Genomic DNA, 21767 nt, shown 5'->3' with positions numbered 1-21767 from the left:
GCATTCCGTCGTGCTCGCGTTCCGCTGCTGCGACCCACTTTATTCGCCGGGGGTTGCCAGCGAAGGGGTAGGTGGAGACGAAACGGCAGCGCGCGCGCGGTAACGATGATGGGGGCTCGGTTTTCCCCAAGCCGCAAAGAATCCTCCGGCGGAAGAGCGAACGGAGTTCTTTTTCCACGCTCGAACTCGTCGAGATATTGGACGGGGGATGAGCGGAAACGTCGCGGTTCGTCGGAAACGTCCTCCGGAGGAATGTTGCGTGTATACAGCGCACAGATCATTTATTTATTTCCAGATTCTTCCGCCCACCGTATCCCATCTCTCTCTCTCTCTTTCTTTCTCTTTCTCTTTCCACCTGCCTCTGTCCCACGGCGAAATCCCGTCGAACGACCAATTTTCGTTAAATCAGATTCGCCCGACGGCGAACCGGAATACCGTACCAGAACGAGATCCTTGCTATTTTTCAAAGCAAGGTATTCGATAAGAGCATGTATATCGTGTATCATTGGTAGGTAGATATGCGATATTTTTCTTTTTACCTCTGTGGCAAAATAATATATTCCAAGCTGCTTATTACTTGCTTTACAACATTAAATATATTAATAAAATATAAATTAAAAAATGCAGAGATTTTTCTTTGCTTGCTTTTGCAAAGCAATTATACGTGACAGTATTAATTTTGGATATTAAACATTTTTAAGAAGAAATAGGAGATTAAGATATTAAATTTCTTCAAAATTAATTAACATGTGTTTAATATTAATTAATGATAATATGTATCATGTATTAAAATTTCTTTTACCTATATTGTGCAAGTCTGAGATACCGTGAAAATAATTTTCTTCCTCAAAAATTCGTTCGCGTGGGCGCGTTCAACTTTCAAGATTCATTCGCGTATTTTTCCTCTTTTCTTCGTCATAATTCAAGATTGTTGACGTAGGTATTAAGGATCTAATCTGGCTTTTAATCTCTCGGCGTTTTCCGAGAAGAAGGTGAAGTTGACGTAATTGTAACGAAATCAATAATGGGTACTCGTAATAATTCCAATATTCAACGTAAAAATTCCACTGTTGTGAGCATTAAAAAAAATAAAAAATTTTAAAAAGGATAAAACTAGAATTAAAATCTTGCGAAGTAGAAAATATCAGTATTTCAATGTAGTTTCGTGCCATAAAATTTCGAACTAAAAATGGTTTTTAGAAATGACTTGAATTTTTACGTTCCAAGTTGTTCGCACTCTGTATATTTCTTTTATTGTTATAATTATGCACATTGTTATGCATGAGTAATCCTGTCGATTTTATTTTGTATTTAAATTTTGTGTTCTTTACAATGATTTCCATTCGGAAGTTCTCGAGGGAGGCGTTTTCGCAGTCTCGTTTCGTCTGCTTGTGAATATCCGAGATGCAATCGAGGAAAATAAACGGCGGGAAATATTTCTTTCGATGCGACATGTATAAAAATCGAACTGCCGACGTGTGCAAAGTAGGCGAGTGCCGAAAATAGGTATTCGATATCGCCGAAGTGCTTCCCGATAAAATCGCGCGTTTTGTAGACACTCGCTCTTTGACCCAATCTGTTCTCGCTGAAGAAAACGACGAGATTTTGGGTATTTCTTCCGCGTGTTCCTGAATGCGATTTATAGGGTGAGACTTAATAAACGAGAGTTGATAAATATTTCCGTCATCTTTCCTCACGTTTCTCCCGTTTCATAAGAATTGCAACGCCGAATTGAATTTTTATGCGATGAGCAATTTTTTAGCTACGCTATATTTTTCAGGCACTTTATTTGGTGTACCTACATTTTTTCGTGTGCATTTATCATAGAAATTGTTATATAATTAATTAAATCAATGCGAATACGTGTTTATAAAAATAAGCTCCGTATTAGATATCTTTTTTATTTACGGATATTTAATTTTTCTTTACTTTTATTAATTTTAGGTTTCTGGGAGCCACGGCGACAGTTTACGCGTATGGTTTACCGGTCGTCCTGCTACTATTAATTTCCGGTTACTACCTCGTCAAGGCTGCAATCGTGTCAAGGTATATCTTTTTATTACAATTGTGTCAGGACATCCTTTTATTACGATCCAATATTACGATCTAATATTAATTTAATAACTGATTAGATCTTTCAAACAAAAAAAAATAATAATAATATATTTACGTAACGTGCAATATAACGTGCGTATAATGTATTCCTAACATTTCCGTTATTATTAATTACGGGCTCCGAATACGTTTTCCTTGCGTTTTACGCGTAAAACTCGCGGATTGTATACAGTTTGTTACTCTTAGGGTGACTCATACATTTTCATTCTCGTAATTTCAAACTTTGCTTTTCCGAACTATCGCGGCCCGAAAGTTTTCGCGTACGCCCCCCTTTTCTCGGTCATGGATTACGTCACACGTCGCGTAAGTCGCGCTCGTATACATGCAGGTACACGTGCAGCATGCAGCTCGAGATAAAACAACGCGAGAAGATGAAGAGGAGGCGGGCGTTGCAGCTAATGCTCTTCCTGAAGGTCAGTCTGATCGTCGGTCTGGTGGCCGGTTGCGGGGTGGCGTCCAGGGTCTGGAAAATTCCTTTTCTATGGGCGGTTTTCTGCACGGGCCATTCCCTCCAGGTATGTAGAGCAAAGATATGCGGGGTGCAAAAAAGCACACACACGGACCATTTCGCATCAGGTACATAAGCGAGATATGGGGTGCATAAAAAGAGTCTCGGAGGCGGAAGATTCACCGAGATGCCATTTCTATCCCAGTTCTCCTTTCCTAACGATGTACCATATACGACCGCAATATTTCCGACGCAATTTCGATGGATTATCGCAGTATACGACTGCGAGTATACGAGCGCGCGTTAGAGCCTGACGTTGAAAGATGAGAAATCATTAACTCCCCGCAAGTGACATCGTATTTCGTCGCGTGTCTGATTTCTTTAAATTCAAAAAATTCATGAACTGAGTATTATATATTTTTGAAAATTACATATTTTTATGGACCATTTTTGAAATCGTTGGGCAGATTATTATTCGGACTGTTATTCGAGCCATTATTCGGCACCATTATGTGCGCGCGGACCGTCACGTGGACCATTATTCGGACCATTATTCAAACTACATTCTCTTCCCGTCGTTCGATCACAATTTATCTCAAACTAAATTTAAAATTTAATTTGATTTCTTGTAAATGCAAATATGCCAATTATCACGCGGTTCGGTATTCGCTGACGATGGCGCCGATATTACACCGACTTCATTTTCCAACATTGAGAGATCTCGGTCGAGTCCTCGACGACGCTCAGCGTCGCGCCGCATAAAGAGGCGAAAAGGGCAAACGCAGGAACGCGCGGAATCTCTTTCCCTCGTCCTTTTCCGACAAGTTCCTCGAGGAACTTTCCGTCCCTGACGCGTTCGATCTCGCGTCAAGCGTAAATGGCTTTTCACACAGCGTGCTTCTCTCTCTCTTCCTACACATATATAGCGCGCCTCCATATTTCTTCCTGCGAGCTGAGTTTGCCGAGTCGAGTGTTCTTCAGTAGCGGAAGCTTTTCGCGATCAACGAATCTCGAAAGGATAGAAGACGTGCCGATCTCCCTTCTTACTTCACTTTACTCGGTCTGCGCCCAATTGCACGCTTTCATCCTGTCGTGTTCGTCTTTCCTTCAGTTCCTTCCTCAGTTTCTACCTTTTATCGCATCGAGAATTTGAGACAGTTGCAATTTTTCGAATAAAAATCTCTCGAGTTTTTTTTTTTTTTTAAATCAATCAGTAATTAAGCACTTATTTGAATTATATTTTTAATATTGTGTACATTTTTTCCCCTTGGCTCCTCGTTTCTTATCTTTCCCTCTTTCCAGTGGCACTCGAGACTTCAAGACGTTTATGATTTCTTAAAGTATAAATCTTTTTATTATAAATACATATATACATGTAATAACGTAATAGAAAGATTTACTGTTTTAAGAAATCACAAACTTCTTGAATTCCTATCATATATACACGTACACTCTTTCGTCATTAGTAGGGACAAGAATTTAGAACAGATAATTTTTAATTTCTCTAAATGTATAGATTTCAAGCTTTCCTACTATTTTTTTTTTAAGATGACTTAAGTTAGCCATGCTTCTTTGGTGTGTAATTCAATGGTACAGCTTTATCTAACTTGTTGTTATATTACACATGTGACGATTCTATTACACAGGGATCGGCAGTGGCACTCTCCGTCGCGTGTAACTGCAGGGTCCTGAAAGTCTATGCCAGAAAATCGCACAAACAACAAGACCATCAGGTACGAGCCCTCGCTGAGAGAAAGTTTCGTTTGTCCCCAACTTCGATTAAATCCTCTCCTTGATACTCCGATTGCCTGCTGCTTTTCTTCACTTATGGTGCAGTTGTTTCGTATTACTTTATTTCGTGTCACTTTGAAACATTGATTTTGACGAGTGATTAATTAATCCTTATCAATTTTTAATTGTCGCTGTCTTTCCTACTTGTAACTGCTCTTGTTAAGACGACTCCAGAACATTTAATTCTCTTTTTAACATTGTCAGAAATCCTCGAAAATATCGCGAATATTTCTTGAATAACATGTTGATTTGGAATAATCTATGAGTCTGAAGAAAGACAAGCTTCGTGGTTTCCTATACGAAGCTCGAAGGAATTAAGTTTTAATGGGTTAACAGCGGTTACAAATTTCTCGAGTCGAAAATACGCGTGTCTGACCTTCCAGCTTGCCGCTTTTCACTGAGAAAGATTCTCCTGCGCAAATTATTTAATCTAGTTGATTGCGGTGCGTTCTCGTTTTCCAGGTCAGACTGAATTAAACTGTCGCGTTTCTTCTGCTCCTTATTTCAGTTATCCAATTCTATGTCTCGGTTTATCGAGATATCTGAATTTATTTGTCGCATCAACGTCTAATACCCAAGAAACCTACAGCTTATCTACTTCGGACCTAGGCAAAATATCCCGATCCTCAGTTTTCCTCTCCTTTATCTCGAAAAAGAAAGTCACTTTAACAACAAACATTTTTATTTGAGAATGCAATTTATTAATATACAAGGATGTACAGTATTGCTGGTAGCTAGATTTATCGTTGGTAACAGAAACTCTCTCGTCTTCGTCGTTATTTATGTGGCTTAGACAAGCGCTTAGTTTGCCTAGACACAGAGTAAGCCTTCGATACAGCGTGCGACCTGACGTTGACGTTGCAGATCGCAAAATCGAGCAGTAGCATGCAGCTGCTCGCACCAGCACCGGATCCGGTTTAGGCGGATCCTGAGGCGACCCTCCGGAACGGAACGGACAGGAACGAAGAGGAAAATCAACGAGTGGCGACGGCTGGTGTCTCTTTCTCCGCGAGCCATAACTATTTTTACATCGAAAATATACTGACATTTCCCTCTTAACTTTGCCGTTTCTCTCTGTGACCGCGATTTTCCTCCGTGACGTGCGATTTCAGCCTCGATTGCTTCAACTGTTCCTTTCAACGCGATCTTTTTTTCGTTGTCTAAGATAGGTAGAAGGCTCTTTCAGAAAACTTGTAATTTGTGGAAACTGAAAGGAATTGAAAAGGAGGAGGTAGAAAATTTGTAAAACTTTCGATCGATGGATGTTGATAATATTCTGAGTTGTTATTTTCGATAATTCATGGCAGAGTTGTAAAAAGATGTACGTCGCATTACAGTTCAATATAATTCTCGCTCTGGTCATTAAACATTACTTGGTCGTTATTATTCTCAGAGGCTCGAAAGGGCTGGAAATTCGAGTCCTCTTGCACGCGCGAGCTGTACTAATCCACTCGTGGACTGTAATTATTATTAATCGTGTTCCATGTGAGGCTTGCACAAACAATCCTAATTTTGACGACTCATTATGCGATCCATTATTTATTACGCCCTACAAATCTCGATAAACTCTCGAGCAATGAATTATAACTATTATACTTAGCGCAAGTTCTAAAAAAGTAAAAAAGTAAGAAGAAGAGTCAAACTTCTCGAGAGAAGGCAAATTATAAACTTCAACTGTTCAAAGTTTTTAAAATAATGCTGAGAACTCGGAGAATTAACTATAGTTCACTAAAGCGGATTGTTCCTCGGACACGAAGTTATTAATTATTTCTGCGTATGGTAAATTATTGAACGCTAAGGAAACATGAATTTAAATGAATATGGATAATTAACTCTTAATTGAACTGAACTGAAAATTCGTCAACTCCAACGTATCCTAAATGAGCTTAATTTAAGAGAGATCGATTATAATTAATTTCTCATTTTGATCTTACGCGCATTCGGCAAGTTACAGCGACTGATTTACGAGACTCGAATCGCACGTTTTCCGTAGTCCCAATCGCATTCTGCAAGTCGATTACATATGATGTTGCGCGATGTTACAACGCGAGGGACAATTTAATACGGTTCCGATATGACTAATGATTTTACGCTTCAGCGAGAAGCGCAAGCAGCGGGAAATATGCAGTAATGCGTTGCAACCATCCCTAATGTGATATGCATATCGTGTTAAATACATTATAACTGTATATATAATTCCGTGAGTGACGAATAGTCGTCATCTTAATTATTTTCTGTGTACAGTGTCGCTCGGTAAACTTCAATTTGTGATCCAGAAACATAATTATATAATTATTACCTTGCTATAACTTTTCTTGGGATTTGATTAATTAGTAAAAGTATCATTGTTGAATTTAGTGATTTGTCGTAATGCTATAATTCCTCATATTACTTTGAGATAAATATGTATTATCTCGATAATACAAATATTTCTCACTATAAAAACGAATAATGAGATAAATGTACACACAGAGAGTTGAAAAAAAAATATCACTTATATATTTCTATATCTAGTATTTTTCTCAGAGAAAATGTTCAATTTTTTGACGAAAGCTCTTTGGACGAATTTATCGCAAATTTTTAATACCTGATGTTAAATATCGCGAATTTCCGTAAACACGAGCACAGTACAAACAAGAAAAATGATTTTTCTTTTCAAACATGACCTAGATTTGCCGGATTGTCCCGTGGGGGATTAATCCAGTCTTCCGGCTCTCCACAATAGAATTTTAATGCGCAACAGGAAAAGTTATATGGTTTCATATCAAATCTCTGGATCTCGAAACTGGGACGAGCGATACGTAGGTTGGATATCGTCATCGTGATCGCTGTTAGCGTGACTTTCTCGCGATGATGAATACCATAGGCGTGAAAGCGACGTCATACACCGTGATTCAATTTGCAGAAGTCACTTAAGGGATGAAGTTCCGTGAATTCTAATAGAAGGCACCGTCGGTCGTTTACGCGATTTACTTCGAAATCTTGTGTCCCTTTGCGTTTAGGAGACCCCGTTTAACCCGGGGTCCGGTGATCGATCGATCGAAGGGTTGGCTTTCCTCCGCCTCACGCGTTGCTCGACGCTCCGGCAACAAATGCGGCGGCGGACTGAAACCACCGTGCCATGGCGTGGCGCGTTGGTGATGTATCGATACCTATTGCTCCCATTTCGCGAGCGAGGAAAGCATTCGAACGCCATCGTTTCTTCCCGCTGAATGGCATCTAATCAAGGACGAGAGCGGTGTATAAATTGGGCGCGCTACGAGCACCGACATTTGATTAAAGTGTGTGTGTATATAAATATATGTGAAAGATGCTATATATAATATATATATATATATAAAAGAAGAGAGTTTATATATATATAAGATGGTTGAGAGAAAATACAGTAAATAGTACTTTAATTCTTGGTAAGAGAGTGACGGTTGAAAATGTTCTATTATACTACGAGAGTAAATGAATGTTCAGGTATCTGTTGAAAATAAGAAATTTTTTAAATATATATTAGCTATCTCTCTCAACATCGTGATAAGTATATTTAGCGGCAGTGATAGTTAGTCTGTGTTTTAAGCCGTTTGAATTAATCAAAATCTCGGATTAGATATCAGCTCCCTTTCCGAGCCGCAAATAACGTAGTCGAAATGATGGCGTACGATTGCGTTTGTTTAACTGCATATCGGAACACTGTGAAGGTATATATGAAATGGGTCGAGGAATGAAACGCAGTTGGTTTACTATCGGACGTTTGATCCGTTAACGAACGAGAAACACGGGCGAGTGAAACACAGTAAGTACTCAATGTAGGCCGACATATCAGTGTTGAATAATGCCCTTGAATTTTCTAAACATCGTGCGGACCGAATGCCGGACGCGCGTGATCGTTTGCCCGAAATTTCGTCCCTGCGAGGTTTGCTTGATCGATACACGTCCGCGAATCCACCGCCTGTGTACATAACATCGACGAGAGGAGGATATTCGTCGAATCGTGCTTCGAGAGTCGCGCGATTAATCGCCGTCTATCTCGCGACGGGGAGGTTTCTGTCAATCGATGAATAATTAGGAGCAATTATGACGGTAATTGCGACGTTGAGATAATTGTGGACCTTTGTATATGTTCCGATAATTCAACGGATAACAGATTTTATCCGTTTTAACGGATAATCATTGTAAATTTGCTAAGAATTATAATTGCACATTTAGTTCTTTGTAATATATACCTACAATTTTATTAAGCTATTAATAACGTTAACCACTATTATTCTAATATTATACATCAATATTCATTTTTTTATTTTAGCTTCTGACTTTTGTCGTCAATTATGTCATTGGAACATATCACAATATTATCTTCTCTTGTCATAATTATTTCTGAGCCGCATAAAACCATAGACTTGAAGATATTGAAGCGTTAAAAATTTTTGATTTCGAAGATACTTATTATAATTTCTTAAATTAATTAATTTTATTTCGTTAATTTAATTAATAAGAAGGTAATTCGTCATTTGTCTACCTACTTTTTATGAGAAGGATATAACTTACAGGATATATATTATCGAGTTCAAAACTGACATATCTCCATTTCTTTTATATCTTTCTTATTTTCTTAGGATATGTTATCGAGTTCTTTCGTCTTCTATGATTTAGTGATGCCATGAGCGGAGAGAAATTTGCACAATACAAGTAATATCTAAAATCCGGAGACAAATACGTTTCCTGTAAAGGGTTCTAATCTTCCTGTCGCGAGACGCACGTGTCATATGGAACATATCGAGGCGTGTATCCTCCATCGTGGATGCCCCATCGATCGCTCAATCGTGGCGTTACACGTTCACGCAAACGAACCCAGACCAGATTCCGCATACGCAAGCTTGTCTGTATCCTCGGTCAACGTCGCGGTATCAAGCATATCCTGCGAACGCGGTATCGACCAATCGACTAACGTGTGAACGTATATAGAGAGACGTATGATTATCGATCTCTCTCATCCGAGAGAAATCCGTGTGCGTGTTATGTGTGTCTTGCGCGTATATGGCCCGCGTATATCCGCGCGATCGCGTACGCGGTGGTTTCGCGGCCGGCATTCCCCCGCGACGCAATTAACGCCCCGATAATGATCGGTGCAACTCTGCGTTAATGCTTATGTAATCGCGACACGTGTGTACATACGTGTAGAGACGCATGTAATCACGGCGAAATAAATATTTTGAAACCTAAAGGAGAGGCAGAGGCTCTCGTCTCTCCGAGTCTGCGTCGTCGGGCTCGTTCCCGGTTTTTCACCACTTCCGTACGATTTCCTGATCTCCTTGACCGCCCGAACGGAAAATCCGTCGAACGACGTAAGCGAGTAATGGAGTCCTCGGGCGGATCCTTTGCCGATTTGTTTTACAGCACCGCGATAAGAGCGGAAGAGCGAGCGCCTCGTGTTCGGCGATTATTTTTCCTTTATTACTTCGCGAGATTTAGGGAAGAAGATTTTATTACACCCGGGGTAAGGATTTGTTCCTCTCGCGAGTCTAATATATCTGTCTGCCTCTCGGAGGGTGTCCCAGACGTTCTCGCTTCCCGTTATACTTTGTTTCTCGCAGCGCACTGAATCTTCCGACGACGAAAATACGTGGAAACTAAAGGGGAGGGAAAAAATATTGAGATAATACCGCGCGGTGTACAATGCACGGGGGGTGTAGGAGGATTAATGCTTATAGCCCAGGGCACTTCATCCGAGCTATCGATTTTCCGAAATACCGAATATGGAATACGGATGACTCGGTTTAGTGCCTTTCGAGCGAGTGGAAGAGCGGCTCGTCCGTGTCATTTCTCTCCCCGTTCTCTCTCCCAAACGGACCTGACATTTAATTATCGGGAATGATCGGCCGACGGTCCGCGACGCGACCAAGTGCATTCGTTTTCAACCCGCCCTTTCGCTGCAATGCACGATTTGACGACGGGCGACAAGCGCTTTTCAAGTGCGTTTTATTCCGGAAAACGTGTTTCGCACGCAATACATTTCTTTTTTTTCACTCACAAATTTCCAACGAACATGTAGTGAAATATTCATTATTTCACTACATTACCTTATCTACGTTATAATATGTATTAAAAAAAATTATAGAAAAATAAATTTTTGAAGTTTTCAAATAAGTTTTGAACGCTCGGTATTTGCCGGACGATAACAACGATGTGGCCGTATCGACATGGAATCGTGATGGAAGATGAAATAATAGCGACGTGATAATGTCTTTCTTCATAATACAGACCCGCCCTGCTCTCGATATTAATTTCCACAAGATGGGAAAAAAACTTAATAACGCGTCCCATCCTGCACTCGCCATTACCCGCGCTAATTTCTCCTTAATTAACTCCGTATAATTACGCGCAGGCTGGACTTATCTCGTGAATTCGTAATTCCGCGCGAGGAGACGTCCTCGAGCGGAGTTAATTAGAGCATTTCAAGCGCGTCCCCCCTCTTACCGGAGGCAGAGGAAAAGATATTCTGGACCAAGTTGGTTGTTGTTACTCCGAGGATGCTCGGTCCGACAATGGCATTCGTTAACGTTCTCAAGACTTAATGCAGGGTCGTTAAAGAGAATGCTCTAGCGTCGTCCTTTACGATGTCGTATATATAAGTAACTGTGGATTTCTGGCACAATGATCGACACCTCCGCGTGTTCCCCGTTACGCTATTCAAGCGAGAAAGACGCTATTGAAACGAATCCGTATATACTCTCAAAGCCGCTCACTCAAGTTTCCTTCAACAGATAGGCACTGACGCAATTTTTTTTCCACTGGAATTGGGAAACCCTTCACCGATTTATTGTAAGTTATAAATGATGCTTGATGATGCTCGAACACATTTTCAACCGCGCCGGACAAAGGAAGATAAATGAGGATTGTATTTCAATGAATTATTATTGAGTGGAGTCTTAAAAGGTAAAAAATTAATTATAGAGTATAGAGTTATCCAGCATTGAAAATTTTGGCGAAGCAGTAAACATTAAAAACGGAGACAAAATATTTGAGAACTAGTCTTGACACAATTTTTTATTGTGTTTTGACTATTTTGAATTTTGTTAAAAAATATTATTGTATGCCGAGTGAACGAAGTTATTTTTATAACTGAAACGAATTTTCATTATTTTATTTTTAAATTGCAAAAAAACAAGTGTCTTTTCTGTTCGAATAAAACAAGTTAGTAACCAACAGATTAATGGTTTTTCTCCGCTACTGCGCTGTGGAAATTGGATTACCTCGGAAGCAGTAGTCAAGAAGGAAAGGGAAATACTGGATTAAAGACACGTCCATCTATGGGCATTGAATAGAACGAAATGGGTGCATCGTAATTCTTAGCTCTCCAAAAAACGGGAAGATTAAAGTGAAATTTTGTAGAACAGATATAACTTTATAAATTAATTTATCATTAATACGGAATAAATATATTATATCATGAATGTTGAAATGTTACGTCAAGAAAAACGTAGGTAATATAAATTTCATATTATGGAGTTTACATGTTTAAAATATAAATAAAAAACTTTATTTACACTATTTGCATATCATATTTACATATGAGATATTATAGATATCATACTCATATTTACACATGATGTAGAATAATTTATTAATTTTATAATATGAAATCAGAAACATCTCTTCCCTTACGTTAATGATAAATTGTGATAAAAATTTTATTCCAGAAATATAAATAATATGTAAATTCTATATTTCATTTAAAAAAAAAACGTATAAGATCAATCTTAGATATTTACTTATACATATTTGAGAGTTTTTAGGAAGTAAATAACGATATATAGCTCTCGAATAAAATCTCATGTATGCAAACCTTCGTCAGATTCTTACTCATATAATAATTCTTGACTCATGTTTCATTTGTGTTTACAAGCGCCGAATGTATGGGCGGATGTTGTTATTGTGACATAGAGTATTGGTCGCTTTCTAAACTCCGGAATACGTTCTGCAGCGAACAGAAGATACCTTGTCGGCGCCAGGATGTCTGGAGTCGTCTCTGACATCGACCCGCTCTCTTTCTCTCGCGAGGAACCAAGGTCATCCATCGAACTGACCTATAATCCCGATTCGCGAATCGCGCATGACCATGTGCCCGTTATCATCGCGCAGTGCGTTTACTTCATCGCAGATATCCCATTCGAGGCATCTGTTTTTCGGCAGATATCCTCAGATAGAAGACAACGAATAATATCGATAGTTATATTTCCTTACAGGGCGATATAGGATCTCGACATTCTCTATTTAAAGTTCAGATGTACGAAATGTCAAAAGACTCGATTTAGAAAGCCGACGTAAAAGGTCTGATCTTTTTCTCCGGTAAATCCCACATTTATCTTTGAACTTCGCTAGATCTAATCCTCAATCCCGAAATTTGCTTTGAGTTCAAGGATTAAGATAAAAAATTTCATCTTTTTCCTCATCCTGTCGTACGCGCAACTTATTTATGTAAGTTTTCGCAGTTTAAGAACCAACTTTCGCTTTATTCGCACGGGATCTCGCGCGAAATTTCTGCAAATTGCAGCTTCCTTCTTTTTTCTTATTCTACAAATCTACATCATCCCGACGAAGCACTTGGAAAAGTAATAGCAATTATTATTTGCGTTGGTGCGTCGACAGTAATTCCGATAAAGTGCGCTTCTATCCGGCGCGAGGGTTTTCGTTTCATTTCGTGTTTCCCCGAGAGTAGAAACAACTAGTCTCCCTCCGTTTTTCCCGTCAATGAAATACGTTTCTCCCAGAGTAGTCGCGGGCGAGTTTTATTTTTCTCGTGCTTTCGCCGGTGCATCGCGCTTGAAAATCGCGCTGCAGAAAATAACAGGTGGTTTTCTCGCGCACTTAAACGCTGGCGTATCCGATGGCGCTCAGCCACCATCTGTGCGCTAAAATCTGATAAATAAAACAAACGCTCGCCGCTTTATTTCCACGGTCGTGGTTGCAACGGTAAGAAAAGCCAGAAGCTTTTGCATATTTTTGGAGCGTTTCACGGTATAAATTTTTAATTACATTATCTACGCATGCAGTTTTACAATGGAAATATATAGCCGAACGTTTTATTTTTATCTTGAGAAACCTTTTGAAAAAATTACAGAGTAACTTCTTTGTTTCATAATTTTCTGATATTCATAAAAAACATGATAAAGACATTTTCTAAACATTGATCAGATTTGTTATAGAATTACAGGATTTATTTGAGACATTAGAATCTTTTTGCTTTTACGATGCACTGTAATCAAGAAAAACAATCAATGAACGACAGCTGACAAAATAACGATGAACAAATATCCCGTCAGAGAGACGTCATAAATTTCAGGGTTCTGTTATTTCGTCGGCCCGTTAAAAGGGGATTTATTGCGAGGTAAATGCAAAAGTGATATTTCAATGTTGACCAACGCAACGCATTGCGGGATACCAAGGATATCGCGCGACGCTCCGCTGTAAAATCGTTTATAGCCAGCCTGGCGGAATTTTTATTTGCGCCCCTATACCGGCAACGCGCGATGAAATATGTATATTTACGAGAATACGTACTTTACGAGAATCCCTTTCTTTCTTTTTTTTTTCCTTTAACGATCCGCTATCATTGTGCCGCGGTAGTAGCGACTGCGACCGTAATTCCGCCCTCGCGAGAAATTGAAAACTCGTGTATTTTACCCCGCAAGGATAACATTCCCTTCCGTTAGTATCGAGCACACGGGAGATGCTATGCCGCAGACAATTATCCTCGTACGCAGTTGCCAACTTCCGTACTTTATTAAGTCGCGCGCGATGTGTCCCACTCGCACAATGAAAACTCCCTCAAGGCGGCGTTAAATTAGATATAGCGATCTGCTGCCTTTATGACGTCTGTTGAAAATGATGAAAGAGGGAGAACTCGACCAAGCTTTTCGCGCTTCCTACAAGGCCATAAATATCAAGCGAAAATTAGAGATATCGAGCCGTACGCGTTACTCTGCAGCTACTATTGATTGTTACAATTATCAATTGTGAAAGAGGTAACACGTCGAAGAAATAATTCATTTCGACATAAATTATAATAAAAGATTACACTTCTTTAACTTCGCATATGGCGCCGCAATTCAATATAAATGATGGATCGGTGACTTCAGAAATATATCAGGCGTTCTTCATTTTTCGCGAGGGTATAAATCTTTTTCTTATTTTCCTCGGAGATTTTTTTGCGTGCTTTTTCCGCGCAAAGTATATAATTGTAACGAATCGAAACTTATATCCAACCAAACGATAAAGCGAGATGGAAAACCAAAAAAGAGAATGGGATAATAAAAAAATGTGAAAGAGCGATCGACGAGAGGATAGTTAGGAAAAGATAGGAGAAGAGAGAGGCCTCGTGGGAAGCAAAACACGTGCAAAAACGTTAAGAAGATCAGTAAAATAAATGCGCAGAATATAGAGAGGTCGGTGCAATGTGTGCTTTACGTCGCGTCATTCATTTCGACGCAATTCAAATTGTTGTCAGTGGCAAAATAGCTCGAGCAGTTGTCAAAAGAAAGACCCTTGAGCTTTCTGCACACTTTTTTTCTAATTGTGCGGACGATTATATCTTCATAATATTTCGAAATTTTAAGATAAGGTTTTATAAATCCGTCCGAATGGATATTTCAGAGTAATTATACTTTCAGACGAAAGCATTTTTTAAAAACCGATTTTTTTACTCCATCTAAATGTAGGTATGCATTGAAAGATAATTGAAACTATTTCTTTTTCATCAAAGAGTTAATTTGTGATACTTCCGTGACAGTATCAGCGAAATAATAATAGTAATGAAATAATAACTAACATGTTTAATTTGTGATAATTAACAACACTAGTTAGCTGCGACGCGGTGACGTAGTTGTAAACATACATGCCGTATTATTAATTATTGTATAATAAATAATTATTAAATGTACTCTATACGCTATACGCGTTAATTAAACTTCAGAACAATAAGAGACCCGCAAATTATTAGTCGCAAATTTACAAGTTGACAATGAAAAGGTCCTTTCTTCGAGCGTTTGCCGTTTAAATTTCAACTGTTATTATATTACGTATACGTAATATAATGACAGTTAAATTGTATATAATAAAAAATATATATATTAATATATAAAATAAAACATTTTTTATATATTAATTTTAATAATGACACATTATTCGTCTAGAACACAGCAATAAGTAATTAATTTCTTCAATCAGGAATTAAATTCTGTTCTACATTAATTAAATTACAAACATAAGTGAATAAATCAACAAGTTTGCAAACTTGCGCTTACAAACTTTCGTATTAAGTTAAAAGCGACTGTCCTGTGTCTGGACATTCAACATTAGCATAGCTTTCTTGTTTGATGCCGGTAGCATTAATCGTACTACGTAACTTTAGTCTACCAAGTCCATTGACATCGCTGTACAGTGCACAATCCGATACCGTAGTCAGCGTTTTATTCGTTGACAGCTGTCTGGAGTCAAAGACTTCAGTCTCGAACACAAGCGCTAAGGCAAGCAAAGGTACCCGCGCCCAGCTTGGTAGTTCGGCTGAATTAACAATAAGGAGGCAGCCTGAGGGACTTGCACCGTGTTTGATTTCGGCAAAAGTACCTTATGACGTTTGCTGAAACCGTGCAATTGTATCTTATGACGTTTGCCGAAACCGTGCAATTTATGTCCGCGCGCATTCCGCTTTTGACGACCCCTCGAGCTTTTTCTTTTTACGCTCTACGGACTCGAAGTTTGCGCGAAACGTGAAATATGAATATGGCTCAAGTAATCGCGAACGCAAACGTTCGCGACGAATGCGTTGTATATGAATTGTTTATCCCGGAAGCGCCGTCGTCGCTTCCTTGAAAATTCTGCTCGGACAAATGTAAATATTTTAATTATTACTACTCCCCATACGCGGTTTGATGTTTTACATTTCAAAATACATCTTGACGCTGCTTCAATCGTCACTTGACGCATAATGGACGTAAACTTCACTGACAATATTGCACGTGCCATCCCATCGCGTTTATAGAGTCAGCACGAAATCCGTAGCGGTGAATCGATTCCGGTCGCGACACTGCGACTTCATAAAATTTCGCTATCGCAATTCGGAACGTGAAAATTTTTCGAAGCGAAAATGGCAGTTCACGTCCGGCAAAAAACGCACGTATGGCGAAACGTTATGACATTTTAGAGAAATATTGTCTTCTCCAATTCTACTTTAACATTTCGATCTCTATTTTACAGCACATTTCAATTTGGATAATATGTATTATAAGTAAACTATTGACAGACGAGGCTAAAAGAATGTTTCGCTTATAATAACGGGGCTTTTATTTAATGTGATAATTATTTAAATAATTGGTTAGATTTACTACTAATTTGAACCTTTATAAGCCAATGTTGGTAATTAATTATGTGATAAGTGAAACACATCTGTCTTACGCATTACTTTACTACAATCCGATTTGTATTATTAATTTGCAAAAATTTAATGCTTCTATAAATTACGATAGAATAGGATCGAGATCTTTTCTAATATTTCTGATTGAATCTGTTACTGGCATGCTATAATGCGTTACAGTACAAAAAGTTTTAGACGATGTAACAATTCCAATGTTTAACATAATTGGAAATGCTTCTTTCATTTGGATAGTTTCATAATTAAAGCGAGAAATTAAAGAGGGCTGACATACAGGGGAGAAAACCGCGCTTCTGTAAAAGATTTTTATGGCACGATAAAAAGCACATATAGCATCCCCAATGCATCGAAAAGCGACAGCTTTTCGTCACATATCGCTAGGGTGAAATAGGATTCGTTACGCGCCGGAAATCCGTTTCATTGAGAAGATTCAATAAAAACGCGCATGTGAAGCCCGATTTTTTAAAAATCTGCACAAATAAATCTCAAAACTCTGGGAGCTGTGTACCTTTTTTTTTTGTTCATCGTACGTGATAAAACATTCGAAACGAAAAAGTCAGGAAAAATCGCATTCGGTGATACATGAAGCGTGGAGGGCGATATGGTCTTGACAAAAGTAGGAGATATATAACGTTGGGAAGGCATAAATTCAAGTAATCTCTGGTAATTAGAAATTTTTCACAATATATGGAGTAACTCAACCGCAGAAACTGGCGCTGTTGTGTCAAAAAAGAGAGAATAACTTTAGGAATAAAGTGACTCTTACGAAAAATGTACCTTCTTTCAGCTAAAACTGCTAAAACTCAGCTTTTCATATTAGGAATTATAAGAAACAAGATAGTTTATTACACTATTACATTATTATTTTATACAATTATAATAATTCAGTGATTGCAACAAAAACTGGTAAACTGTTACTATTATTCTCTGATTATATTATTCATCAAATTATTTTTATTGTTTGATTCACGCACGCTTTATTTAACAACTCACGACAGCACATTCTTTTCAAAACTACACGTGAATTAAATATAATACATAACTGAATATTATTGTATTACTATCAATACGAAACAAAACGCGAGTAAATGCAAATCGGATAAAAGTAAACAAATTGCAAATGCAGCAAATATGATTATTCAATCAGTTTGCGAATGCATATTCAGCTTTCGCCCGTGTACGAGAATACATTCATTACGCGCCGATGCAATTACATATTCCTTTTAGCAAGTTCTCGAGAAAGATGCCAGGAGACTTGCATTTCCGCGCGAGAAACGTTAGACATTTCTCGCAAGGCAATTCGCGAAAAGATAAGTCGATTTTACGTTTAATTCCGTTATTCGTTGTTTAAGGACAAAGTAATAGGATTTTTATTTGAAGAGATTTTCCTCTCTTTAATTTTATTTTTCTCAAGTGCGATACATATTATTCCCTCATTAATGACGAGATTTGTACTGGCATTGAAATATTAAGATTGAAGCTACTATCTTGCCACGTTATTCGCGCGAGAGGAAAGTCAAATATGGCATGTCGGCACGTTCCCGCGAGGACGTACGTGTTCCAACGTATCCTCATTACATATTACGACTGCACATGTTCCGTATGCGCGCCATACGCTCCTTCCGCACCGGAGGTACTCTCGTCGCAATTTCCTCGTCACATAGCTAAATGGTTCTAACTGGTGTTGTGTCTGACGCCAGTCATTTCGAATGCTATAGAACAATGACAGCAACACATGGAACTTAACAAAGATTGAGGAAGATTGAGGATTCAGGATTCTCTTAGCGATATGGAAAGCGCCACTCACACGAAACACTTGACAATAGTTTAAATGCCACTCTTGGAATTCTTTTTTTTTTATAAAAAATGCACGAAATGTAATAATGACGATATAATATATAGAAACATTCAAGTCATAATAATGAAAAATTTTATTGATTTCTTGAAAATAAAACGAGAGATTTCGATAAACACATTTTATACTCGTTGAAAAGAATTATATAATATGTGCAAGTTTAGAAAACAAAAATATAATATTTAATACTTGCAATATAACTTTTAATATATTACGTTTGTCATGAAAACTCATTCGTGACACGTGTCATTCATATAAATGTGTATGTATATATATATATGTAATATATATTACATTATATATATACATATATATAATTATTATACAAATTGATATCACAAATATCGTTTGATACACCGAGTGTCACCTGGCAATCGAGACATGAAACCGCAAGGTGTTTATCGACTGCAAGTACGTCATATACGATTTCCCGATGCAAATTGTCTTGTAAAATGTTATATGCTGCTTCCACAAATAATTATATCACGAATCTATTATTTTCACAAAAGAGATAATTTATTTTTGTTTTGTCGTGGGACAAAATTTTATTTTAGTATTAGGAATTTTTTTTATGCGACTCGTGAATGAAAAGAAATCACACAGAACTTATTATAATAATTACAATATTTATTATCACAAACTATGAATTACATCGTACACAGTAATGTAAGAAAAGCCCGTTCGACGATAATTTATTCCAGTCCCCTCCAGTTGGCTCTGTCGCGCGGTGAAATCACAATCGCTACGAATATCTATTGACAGATTATAACGCATTAATGGATCTTTACGTGATTGCGTAGAAAATTCGCCTTCGCAAAGAGGACCGAAACACTCTTTTGAGAATCGTGATTTACAGTGAGATTTTTCCCTCAGGCCTCTCCGTCGCCTATTTATTATTATACACGATATGTCGCCTGAAAATTTCATGAAGAAGGCACCCTTTGACAGTGAAAATTATACACTTAAAAATAGATAAAAATTATATTGTTTTTCATAAAACTACTATATACACTCACAAACTAATGAAATTGTAGATGCTATAAAATCTTCATATCTCGTGCTATCCCGTTTTTTTTTTTTTTTCAGCTCACTTAACGTCTCACGCGTATTATAAAGTGCTCGTGTGATCTTCGAAAAATTTTGTCGTAAAATATATTTTTGTATATAAAAAAACACAATCATATAGTTATAACTATATAATTATAGAGCATGTATATAATTATTTAAATATACATATTTTTTAATACATATATATCTAAATAATTATACATAATTTTATATATGTATAGAATTATTAATATATGTAATTATATAATTATAACTACATAAATTATATAATTATATATATTTATGGGTGTTTTGTGTGATGATAAATTGGGACGATAAAACTACAGTTCGTACGTGGCTCCGCAGTTCACTTTCGAGAAACGTGCACGCTTTGGAATGTGGCGACGACAATGCAAATGATTCTAGGACGCATTTTCGATCGATGTAAGTTGAATTATAAATAATTTAGAGGTATTCCTCTCTCTCTCTTTGTCGACTGCTCGAAGAGCTCACCGAACTGTAGTCGAGCCCATCGAACTTCACCACGCTAGATCGGAACTTTCGATTTTTCGTCAATTTTTTTTTCTTTTTTTTTCGTTACTTTCCCAAAACGTTGCTCTCTTCTTGCTGTGAACATTACGTATATATAAAACAATTACTGCAATTTGCCTAACGATTAAAAAAAAAAGAAAACGAATTCTTAAACAATAACAAGGTATACCATGTGCTGCTAAGAATCACATAAATGCTCGACGTTCCCGATCGTCGTCTCCGTGTCTCGATATTACGATCATCCTCTTCCGACATCGCGAGAAACCGTAAACGCGTTTTCCAAAATGTTGGTCCGTCGGAACGACACCGGCTTTTGCCTCCGCAGCTTATGTCATCGATCGTGTTTCAAAGCACGATTTAATATCGGTGTACGTCATTTCGCCGAGTACAATTTTCGACGCCACTGCGAAAATATATCTTGTGTCGAACATCGCGTTTCATCTATTCGAATAAGCATAAGACTAATGATTCTGTATAGTTTTGACATCTAAATGAACTCGGCAAAATTGTACCAATATTAATCGTTGCTTTGAAGGCGCTACTGTCGCAAACGGTTCATAATGTCTCAAAAATCTTCTCCGTTTAGTACGATCACGCGGAGCGATCTTTTCATTTGTCAGAGTGAATTTATGTATATATACGTCGCACCGATTGATAGCGCATTATATTCACGTCGTAAGTGAATAGTTAATAGACATTTCATAATTTCCAGCGGAATAAATTTTCTCTTAGCTAGTCTTAATTATTCTCATATACGTAATTTTTTCTCTCATATCGTTAAAATATCATCATATGTACGATAAAATCTCTCATATGTAATATTCTTGTATACAGTCAAATTATTAAAATATCAATATGTACTCTCGACATATGGTCAAATCTAGAAGAATTAAAAGGGTATATTCGCTTGTCGCTTGTCAATTAGTCGATTCCGCCTGGAATTCGTCGCATGAGAAAAGCGATTATTTCGTATTTGACGCAAACCTGACGAGCAACGGGGTCATCGCGAGTAGACGTTCTGCGACGCGTTGCACTCCCGCAGACTTACTCGACATGTTCGGCTACAATTAATAGGAAATTTACTCAACAGTTTCGCATTGACTGTGACTGGATCTCCGTTGACACCTCATCACATATGAATAGTCGCGGCCGTATAACGAGCTTCGCCTCTTCGCCAGCTCCATTGGCTCGGACGATACTGAAAGGTCAATTCCGTGATAGATGAGATTAGTAAACGCAAAATTAACATATCTCGTATTAAGAAACGTCCGTTAAGAATATCCCGTATTAAGTAAGGCCATAAGTGGAAAATCCATATTTAATAGCGAATTAAAGCGAAAAACAATTATTGATATTCCAATGATTATACAGAATAAAATTAATAAATTTACATAAATTAACAAGAGAGATCAACAATCAATATTTAATTTTCAATGGGTAATAATAAAGAGGAAGCAAGTAAATATTTTAATCAGCAATAATATCAATGCAAACAGTGATAATGGAAAAGAACAACAAACAGAGAAAAACAGTGATCATTA

General features: G+C 37.8%; 2 protein-coding genes across 3 annotated transcripts in view; one reads left to right on the top strand and one right to left on the bottom strand.

Moving 5' to 3' along the window:
* The window catches only part of LOC139772658 (adhesion G protein-coupled receptor E3), a 72258-nt gene extending 62692 nt beyond the window's left edge, over positions 1–9566 (top strand). For both annotated transcript variants that reach the window (XM_071706512.1, XM_071706511.1), the window contains exons 6-9: positions 1945–2046; positions 2444–2630; positions 4210–4296; positions 5219–9566. In XM_071706512.1, the coding sequence (XP_071562613.1) occupies positions 1945–2046; positions 2444–2630; positions 4210–4296; positions 5219–5275 (433 nt within the window). In that variant the 3' untranslated portion in view covers positions 5276–9566. The remainder of the gene's footprint in view (positions 1–1944; positions 2047–2443; positions 2631–4209; positions 4297–5218) is intronic.
* Positions 9567–19233: 9667 nt separating this feature from the next.
* Positions 19234–21767, bottom strand: part of L(1)g0289 (lethal (1) G0289) — a 32678-nt gene continuing 30144 nt past the window's right edge. The window contains exon 9 of the mRNA XM_071706490.1: positions 19234–21424. Within this exon, the coding sequence (XP_071562591.1) occupies positions 21356–21424 (69 nt within the window). The 3' untranslated portion in view covers positions 19234–21355. The remainder of the gene's footprint in view (positions 21425–21767) is intronic.

This window comes from Temnothorax nylanderi, unplaced genomic scaffold, assembly GCF_030848795.1.
Source record: "Temnothorax nylanderi isolate EJ_2023f unplaced genomic scaffold, tnyl_v1.0 TNYL_tig0052_pilon, whole genome shotgun sequence".
Taxonomy (NCBI): domain Eukaryota; kingdom Metazoa; phylum Arthropoda; class Insecta; order Hymenoptera; family Formicidae; genus Temnothorax; species Temnothorax nylanderi.
This window is presented reverse-complemented; position numbering and strand designations above follow the sequence as displayed.